At 35.2% G+C, this 10246-nt stretch overlaps 1 protein-coding gene across 1 annotated transcript in view; it reads left to right on the top strand.

Annotated features, from left to right (window-relative positions):
• Nucleotides 1-10246, top strand: part of PARD3 (par-3 family cell polarity regulator) — a gene marked incomplete at its 5' end in the record, with an annotated part of 82492 nt that overhangs the window by 59321 nt on the left and 12925 nt on the right. Inside the window, 2 exons of the mRNA XM_010163541.1 lie at nucleotides 4207-4396; nucleotides 9424-9572. Of these exons, the coding sequence (XP_010161843.1) occupies nucleotides 4207-4396; nucleotides 9424-9572 (339 nt within the window). The remainder of the gene's footprint in view (nucleotides 1-4206; nucleotides 4397-9423; nucleotides 9573-10246) is intronic.

Raw genomic sequence — 10246 nt, 5'->3', positions numbered from 1 at the left:
CTACACGACAGGAAATACTGTGTTCTCTACATAAATAATTGCTGTCTTAAGGACAGAATCAGGAGAAGCACTACTGAAAAAAGTTTAGTTAGAGATGTAGAATATGTATGTCAATGAAATGAAAATAGACTTTTACATACAGAATGCATTTCCCCAGCCAGGAATCTCAACAGAATGCAGTGGTCTGCTACAATAGTCTTGACAGATCTGAGCACTCTCTTGAGATCCCAAAGCCTGGATACAGTGGAGACATTTTTGTCCTGAGATGTACCCTGTACATGTGTTCCCAATCTCACCTCTATTTAGCTTGGAAAATTAGATTATGTGAGTATCTATGGGAAATTTTGCCAAAAACTCAATATATTGCTGAGGACAAATATGTTGATGGTGAAAAATAAATAAATTAAGATCTGGAGAAATTCTGATTTCTCATTGCACAATTCTCTGTATCCCTCCTGTAGAAATTCTCATCACTATTATTATCATCAACACCATTTTATTTTATTATTACTTCTATTATTTATTACTATATTTATTACTTTGGTTAATAATTTATTATTCAACACAGAGTAGCTGTTGCTGATTTCTCAGTCAGGCAGGTTAGAAATCACTTGCCATGTCACAGCAAGAAATGCCCTCTACTTGTGGAAGAGTCTTGAAGTTTACCATTGGTCTGAATCCCACGGTATCAAAATGCTCATGAGAGTCACTTATAAAGTAATACTTGGTTTTGAACATATCGTAAGGGAGTTCAACAGACCTTCCTTTAAAGAGAAAGCAATAGCAAAAGCACAAGAACCAAGCGAGGAACAGTACCCTGATAATGCAATGTAGTATGGGAGCGAAGTTATTACAGCAAACAGATTAACCAGACTTCAGGGATTTTCAAGGTTTAAAAGGACCAGGAAGTAGCTGGGTTCTTCATTAAGAAGCCTGTTGTTCATTTTGTGTACTGTGTATGGCCAGGGTTTTTTTTGAGCACTCCGTGTTGGTAGTTTAATTGAGGTCCAAACTATTTTCTAGTCTATTATAGGTCTATACTATTATAAGATTTAGAAGTGTTGCTGTTTGGCATATTTTTTTCTTCTAAGCTGAAAGTTCTCGTAGGCCTGGAGACCAGCCATTTGGTACTGAAGTTCTGAGACTTCTTTTTCTGCACAGACAGATGGGAACCCTTCTTATCTCATAGTCTGGTATGGTCCTCAGGCTGTGCTTGCTTAGATTGGTAACTTGTTCAAGAAATTTGAGCCTCATTGTCCTGAGATGAGGCACGCTTGAAGGGAGAATGTTTTGCCTTCCTTATTACACTGTCCAAAATACTACATATTATTACAGATTACCTTGCTGAAGTTGAATTAATATATGCAAAACTCTACTTGAAGTGTATTCAGAGTCTAAATTTTATAGCACTTTTTTAGCCTGAGGGAAAATTACTGCCTTGGAGAGGTTTGTAGACAGCTCGAGCAACGTCTCAGATTTGTAGATCAGTCAAATATACTGATGACTACTAGGTTTGAAGTTTCTTTGATGTTTCCTTGTAATGTTTCTCATAACATTTGCAGAGCTGTTTTCTCCAAGGGTATTTTCTGTCCACTTCAGCTGAGCTCACCTCTACAAAGGACGTATTGAGTCCATTGCTGAGGTCTGTCTAACCCTCTGCTGAAGAAGCAGCCTTTCACCTATTTTAGCTTCATCTGCAGTGAAAAGCATAGGCACGTCAGATGGGTTTTTTCCTTAATTCCAAAGCAACTATTAAAATGTCAGTCTTCACCCTTGTCAGATGTAAAGAAGGGTAGTGAAAAGTTAAAAATGTTACTGAATTACTGTAGCCTCTCAAATGGGAAGTTCAATCTGCTGAATGCCATAAGGTTATACCTTTTCACAATCAGTTCTTTGGAGACATTATTAACTACAGAGTTAACAGTCTTGTAGGCATTATGTTTGGAAAGAAGTACCTTACCAGGCTAAACATTAACCTGTCCATCAAAGAAGCTATTGCTGGGCAAAGAATCAGCTGTTATGCAAACTGAGCACATTCATTTCAGTTTAACAGTGACGAGATGTTCACCATGCAGTACCTTTTTCATCCAGTCACTTCTTCAATGATCTGTTTTGAAGCTAGTTTTCCCCACTTTGGAAAGCTATACAAGTTGTATTATCTAGTGCAGTGATGATTTATGTAGCTCTTTATGCATAAGGTTTTATTTGTTTGTTTATTTTTTATTAATTGCATGCAAAGGTAGTGATGGTAACTGAAACCTTTCCAGAAAAGAGGAGAAGATTATTTTCCCCTAATTCTACACAATTTTTTCATATCTGTAGGAAAACCAAAGTGTGAAAATATTTGATGTGTCCATAGAAGCAGTTTATATTATGGAAATAGAAGTTGTGCTTCTATATTATTACTGCAGTGCATCATAGTTTTACAATAGTTTACAGTTTATTGTCAGATTAGTGGTTGATTAAGCTAGTGCTTTTCTTATCATAAGATGTGACAATTTCACTAATTGTTTTAGTAAGATAATACATTTCCAGGAATAAAATTCATGTAATGTCATGAGCATTCGTTAGAAATAATATTGTGTGTAGTGAGAGTTAGGACTAAACATTTTAAATGACAGATCTTTTTAAGTCAAGCATCAAAAACTATTTTTAAAGATATTCTATCACATTAAAAATTATGTGCAGCTAATATGTAAGACTCACACTTAATAATTAGCCATTGCCTCAGATAACTAAATAATTTTAATCTGGATTTGCAAATCTTTATTTTCCTTAGAGCAAGTTTTAGCTTAATGTTCCTAGATACTGAAATAACCTTTGTTGAATTCCAAGTTAAAATTTTAAATGATGGTAATTCTATATTTCTACTGTCATCCAAGTAATATTATATAACCCTCATCCTCCGAACTCTGTATCTCATGCATATTTCTTAAAAAACAGATTTATTCAGTTTAAACTGTACTTATGTTACAAAGCATTGCAATGAAAATATTCCTTCTGATATTCCGTATGGCTTTTTAGTCTGTTTTGCTGCATAAAGTTTTCTATAGTTTTAAAAGTTGTTTCTACTTTTTATACAGCAGTCTGAAAATTGTTATACAATCTTATGCATTGAAATGATTATTGGAAAGTATAATTATGTCTATATATTTAATCCCTATAAAAGCAGCCGTGGTAGTGGGTTTGTAATGCTTATATGCACATTAAAACTGATTTTTACTTGGAAATAGTGCTTTACTAGTTTATAAGAATCCTCTAAACATTATCTTTGAACTGCTACTCTCACAAATTAACCCAATAAAATCTGCTACTGAACAAAGAATAACGCTGAGTCTTTATTATGTCTCTTTCATGTATGTGATGGCTCTAGTTTAAGCATTTTAAGAAAAGTGTTGAAACTTACTTAAATTTGATTTTTTTTCCTCAAATATTACATGTGTTCCTCCAGATTATTTTTTAAGGGAGAGAACAAACATTTGGAATCATTTAGCTTTAGCCCTGATTTCTCATCACCTGTCACAGTTCTTACCTTTGTGGAGGCATTCTTAAAGGGTTCCAAGCTCCCAATAGCAATCACACAAGTTTCGGATTTCATGAGGACAAGATTCATCAGGAGAAGTGATGAGCTCTGTTAGTCCCCATTGAACTCAGTCTTTGTTTCTGCCAAACGATTCGACGTAAGAGAAGATGCTGTCTTCTGGGACAGGTGCTTTTCAGTGGTTCCTAGTGACAGGACCAGAGGTAATGGACAGAGGGAAATACAGGAGGTTCCATTGGAACATCAGGAAACAGCTTTTCACTGTGAGCATGAGTGAGCCCTAGCACAGGTTGCCCAGGGATGTGATGAAGTAGAAATATTCAAAAAACATTCGGTCAGGGTCCTGGGCAACTGGCTGTAGGTGTCTTTGCTTGAGCAGGGGGAGGTTGAACCAGATGAGAAGTCCTTTCCAACCTCAACCCTTCTCTGATTCTGTGATCTTGCAGTAGGCTGCAGATACAACTGGTGTATATTACTTCTCAGACCTCTGCATAGGAAGATGCATATAAAGTGAGACATAGTTAATTTTATTATCTGTGTTTTGTCACTCTTATCAGTAGCATTGCAGTTTGACATGACATTTTATCAGCTGTGATTATATATTATTCAAGGCACTCTCTGCCATTATTTAGTTTTGGGGTTTTTTTCTCCCTTTTATTGTTCAGGTAAATATCAGCTGTCTCCAACGGTGAACATGCCCCAAGATGATACTGTCATTATTGAAGATGACAGGCTGTCAGTACTCCCTCCTCATCTCTCTGACCAGTCATCATCCAGTTCCCATGATGATGTTGGTTTTGGCACTGTTGATGCTGGTGGATGGGCTAAAGCTGCAATTAATGAGTCAACAGACTGGTAAGAGCATGGGTTAGTGGAAGGAAAAAAAGAGATGACTGCTGTTATGTCCTTTTCTTTAGTTTAATTTTTGGCTACCGCTAATATTAATCTTCTGTTTTTTTCCAACACATTTAGAATTCACTATTTTCAAACTGGTAATTGTCCCTCTTTAAGGAAGGAAGTCTGTACAGATAATTTGTTAGACTTCTAGTTGCAGTTTTGTGCTCTGTCAAAGCACAATTGTGGAAAGGTTAGTAATTGTTATTAAGACCAAATCAGTACATAGCTGTGTTAATTTGATAATTTAATATTAATTTAATTGCCAACTGAGCTAGCTTTTGTAAAAAAAACCTTGAAAAATTTAAACGCTTGAGTTTATGGAAGATGAAAGAATTATTCCAATTTAAAATTTTAATTAATAAAACTCACTGTAAATATTTCTAAGTCTATAAAACAAAGATTTTTTTTTTAATATTCCAATATGTATCTAGGAGCCTTTCAATACTTCTGTATACTTTCTTGATTTTCCTAATAATGTACAGTAATTTTAAAATCCGCTTAGAGGCCAAGGGAGCTCTTTGTTTTGCCCTAGTGTTAATGCTTGTGCAACAAGAGCTAGTTAAGTTTTCTTTATTATGCGTTAAGAAATACCTTTCATATCATTATATGATTTGTAACTATCATGCAAAAGGAGTGTACTGTGATAGTTCCACATTTAAAAATATGGAAAGTAGTATTTCCACATGTAAAACTGCGGAAAGTGATCTTAAAAGTTTAATCTCTAGTAAAAATAATTTCTGTGAATCTTATGTTGACTCTCTATTTACTTTTATACATTTTAGCATAAAAGTCTTAATGAGAGATGCATTGAGCTCCATTATTGAGTTGCTTAGATTCCTGGCAAAGAAATACTGTTTATTGCTTAGTACAATTAATACAGATCTAAGATTTAATTTGCAAGTCCTGTAATTATCTGTAGTAACAGCAAAATAAAAGCCCATCCCTGTACACTGCCACATCTTGAAGCTAGATGATTACCCCAAATGGTGTGAAGTATATGAATTTTCTTATTTTTCTTGTCTCTTGAGCCTGTTATGAATGTGTCAGCAATATCTTAATAAAACAGCAATAGCACCTGCCAGCTGATATGCACCTGTCAGCTTCTTCTTTGCTTTATATTAGGCTATTTCATCTCATGTCCAGGAATTGAGTTCTGTACTTTAAGCACTGTTTTAATGATTGTCTAAAAGGGTAACTTTTTTCATCCTCATTTGCAATTTTTTTAATGTTGCAGCTCTTCTCTTGGACAAGTCATACCTGTAATTTGGGCCCTTGAAAAGTCCATCTGTGTTTTAAAAAAGCTTTTAGAGATGAAAACCTGAGATGTTTAAATAGAATAGTACTAAAGGCTGAACATAGTAGCTTATTGCTAAGGGAATTTTTTTAGCCGAATATGAGCAAAAACCTACAGCATAAAGTAAGAGCCCATTTGAAACCTGCATATGCTTTTACATTTATTTCTGCAGCATATCTTGCTATTCGTATACTTCTTTGAAAATGAAAGTAACAGTAAAGAAAATAGGGATTACATATTGTGGAACTGATCACATTCAAAACCTTTAAACGTGTCTTTATGAGAAATTGTAAAGGTCTTCAGATACAATTGCACTTAAAAGAATAGAACAGTTCAGCACCTTATTATCTAATGTATTCTATTTGTAAAAAAGTAAATAGCAGTAGAATTAGATTGTTGCATTAATTTCCTGCTGCTAATGGATGAAGGAAGACTTGTAAAATGAAGGTGCATTGTATGATTTGGCTGGAAGGCACAAAGGGTAAAACTAAGAATATGGATGAAGGGTTATCCAAACAAGAATGGCAGCTGTTCTGAATCACAGAAGAAAATGTAAGCTTTTCCAGCCTCACAATATCTCCCTAATCCTTGATGAAAATGTTATGAAAACAAAGGGGCAATAAGACAGGATTAATAAGTGGAATTTTAATAACACTGAGGGTCAGAAGACGGTTACATTCTTTTAAGGATCAGCTGTCATTCCAGAAATCTTATTTGTTAAGTATGCTAAAATATAGTAAATTGCATTTGGCATTGCTTAATGACTTGCACTAAATTCACATTCTGTCTTTTATTAATGTAGTTGAAAAATATTAAAATGAGGCATTTTTAGGGGCATTAGTTCCTCCTCTGTGTTCATTGGCTTTTCCCATTGTGGATCTTCCTGGGCGCTTTTGAATATTTTTAGGCAAGGTACATGCATTCAAACTCCTGTGATCTGCTCCTTCCTTAATTACTAAAACACACTCTTGGGTCGTTAATAGTAGAAATAAACCAGGATGTGAAAACTGATGACTCTACATAGGGCTCAGATATTTGTACTGTAAAAAGGTACGAAATGTTGTGATGTCAGAGAACAATAAATTTTTGGTGCTAAGTTGCGCCTTTAGTATGCAGGATACTCTGACAACATGGAATAATTATCCCCCTAATAAGTGTGTATGGAAGGGAAGATAGGTGTGATAAGGGCAGATAAGGGAAGGAGAGAGAAAGCCCCTAAAGGCAATGTCAGTGGAAATGCTGGGGTCCAGTCTCCATAATTCCCAGTTTCTGACACCACGTGCATGCAAACCCCACTGCTTTCTCTGTCAGCTGTGATGCCCTTTTTGAGTTTTATTTAGCTTTGGAGTTTTAGTCTGTTCTTAGGACTTCAAGTTGAATATATATTTGCATGCTGTATTTACATAAAAATTATATTCAGCTTTATTAGAAACTTTATGTATATGAATCAAAGCAAGCTTATATGAGAAAAGGAACATACAGCCAAAACAAATAGTTTTAGAAATTTGCCCTTTTTGAAGAAAGTATCACAGGATACATTTTGTTCGGCAAGATGAAGCCAGTCATCTTTAACTAACATGAGCTGTGTTAACAGATGTTGCTAGAGAAAATTCTCGCTTAGTAAAACCACATTTTTCTGGCCTTCAGAGACAAGGCTGACTAGCAGTGAGCCAGAAACTCCTGTGTGGCCTTGGGAAAGTCATTTATGACCTGATTATGAAAGGTGTTGAAACCCTGTAAGTTCAGTTGAGTCACTCGGTGGAGGTTTTCAGACTTAGATGGCTCTTATTCAGCTATGTGTTGCACTGCTGTAAATGCTGGGAGTGTATATTGGCCTTGTCTGTTTTATCTTTCTATCATGTGGAGATAATTTTTCCCTATTTTGTGGGAGTGAAGATGAGGACTAAATAGTTATTTTTGAGTTCAGGCTCTGATTCATCAGAGCTTTTAAGCATATGCTTCAAAACATTGCTAGATTGCGCAGACATCTCTGAAATAGTTGCAGTAATTAAATGTAAAACATTATGAGCCTGAGCCAGAAACATTAAAGTCGAAAGGCACTTGACATTGACTTTATGCATGGAAGCTCTGATCCTGCTCTCACTTAAATACTATATGCTTGTCACATGCGCATATCTTATTATTTGTAAATCTGCCACTACTCGACTGAATTTCTTCTACGCTGCCTGGTAATGCGGATAGTGATTTTCATCCTTTATAGTACGTGATGCCTTTGGACACTTCTCCTTACCTCTGTTCACTGTTGTGCCTCATACCCGGGTGATTCTTGATCAAAGATGCTTCTATGAATTATAGTACATGGCATACATAAACGTGTTCACATTATTTAATTTAAAAGTATGAGTTGGTTTCTGCAGAAATTCACTGTTTGCCTGTTTCTCACTAGGTATGAGATGTGTATTGTACCCCTTAAAATAGAAAATAATTATTCTGAAACATGTTACTGAACAGTAACATGTATGTATACAATATTTTAAATGGCTTTTAGTCTATTTAGAGATCTCCATGACAGAATATTTAGCTTTTTTATCTTGAAGTACAACAACAATCAAAGGGGGGGATTTTGAGGGATCTTTTTCTTATTGGATAGATAACAATGGTGCAAAATACTAATTTTTCCAGTATTTTATGCTTTTGATTTATTTTTTGTGCCAGCTGAAGTAGAAATCTAAATTCTTTGCGTTTCCATTCAGGCTCTTTTTAATACTTTCTACTTTTTCAGGAGTAAGAAGATTTTTGTGCGAATTTCCTTTCATGTTCTTTATTGGCAGTAAGCAATCTTGTGATTTTTTTTCTTGTTTTTTTTTTATTGTTTTTAACATGCATTGTGGCCACTGTGACACATTGCAAGCCTAGGGTTTAGCTTGCACACCAAGTTTTGCCTGTATTCCTGTAGTCATGATTCTACCAACGTTTGACATGAATAAATCTTGTCTTCAGCATGCTTCTGATGAAGCATGGTGAAACATCAGTCAATGTTCACTGAAGACCTGGTGCTCTTAGCTGAGGTCATGCAAGAAAGCTGCAGAAGAGACCAAAACTGAGTCCAGCTACCCCCAGTTCTCATTTAGTGGTGGAACCATTGTGGCAAATACTTGCTCTCTAGGGAAGTAATGAGTAAAAATATGATTGTGTGTTGTAGCCAGGTTAAAACTAGGAGATGCTGTGAAAAATTGGCAAGCAATTTCACATGTGGGGAGAAATTTTAACGCAGAATCTTTAAATGAAGAAGTTTATTAAAGGTCTGTGGGCTTCAGACATGACAGATTCCATTTATGCTTTACTGAAAACATTTTGTGATGAGGAAAAATCTGATAATTTGCTGTTAGTAAAATATATGTTTCTCATGAAGAAAATAGAACTGTTTTATTCTCCCTCAAATTATTCCTGTGTTCGGGCTGTACATTCTGATAGTGTATGTATAGTACACCAAATATGTACTTCTTTAATTGAAACTCATAAGTTAAATTCTTGATACTTTTTAACTGAAATTGCTCGATGCAGTAAAACAAAACCATCATGTGTATAACTGACTACTTGCAGTGGTTTATTTAAAAATGTGTACTTTATTGCTGGTAGAAGTCACGTGCTAAATAAATGCTTTTCTCTGCAGAGTGAAAGGTTGTGTGATCTTGATAAATGTTTGCATGATTTTTTTCCCTTCCTACAGCACTCTTAGTCCAGATGTTGATCCAGTGCTTGCCTTCCAGCGAGAGGGTTTTGGACGCCAGAGCATGTCAGAAAAGCGTACAAAGCAATTTTCAGATGCCAGTCAGTTGGAGTTTGTTAAAACACGAAAATCCAAAAGCATGGATCTAGGTAGTGAGTGATTTTTTTCAATTATTTTATTTGAACCCGATTTTCATGTTGTAAGTATATAGATTATGTAATTCCAACCACATCGTTTATGTGCAGTATTACTGCACGTAATGTCTACTGGTGTGAAGTAAATTATACTTAATGTGAATGGCCAAGCGGCCTGTGTATTGTTTGTACCACTTGTAAATGTCCATACATTTAACTATCGTAGCCCTCTGGATATATGGTTATACATAAACATAAAAGATACTTATTAAAATGGAGGTGAAAAGTGCATTTATCAATCCACAAAGAATAACTACGCAAAACTGTCCCATGTTATGGTTCTGGGTAGACAGGATTATTCTCTGTACCTGATTATAATGCAATTAGCCTTGAAGATCCTTCACAGTCTCTCATTTTGTAGATGGATTTTGATTAAGATATTAAAGATGCAAGTATTTTTTTAAGAGTTCATTCAGAATTAGGAAATGGGGCTAGTCTGATATCTGGTTGAAACCTAAGTTTTAATATTTATATCAGAAGCCCTGTAAAGTTGCAGTGGCTAAGACAGGCAATCTACTATAATAATTTCAACTGATAAAACAACAGAGAATAAGTAATCGCTAATAAGCCCATCTGTTTTTTTGCCATTGAATTTAGATTCTGAAGCGCAGAATCTAGTAATATCAAAC

This window comes from Antrostomus carolinensis, unplaced genomic scaffold, assembly GCF_000700745.2.
Source record: "Antrostomus carolinensis isolate BGI_N321 unplaced genomic scaffold, ASM70074v2 scaffold12502, whole genome shotgun sequence".
Classification (NCBI taxonomy): Eukaryota; Metazoa; Chordata; class Aves; order Caprimulgiformes; family Caprimulgidae; genus Antrostomus; species Antrostomus carolinensis.
The sequence above is the reverse complement of the archived record's forward strand: the minus strand, read 5'-3'. Positions and strand labels throughout refer to the sequence as shown.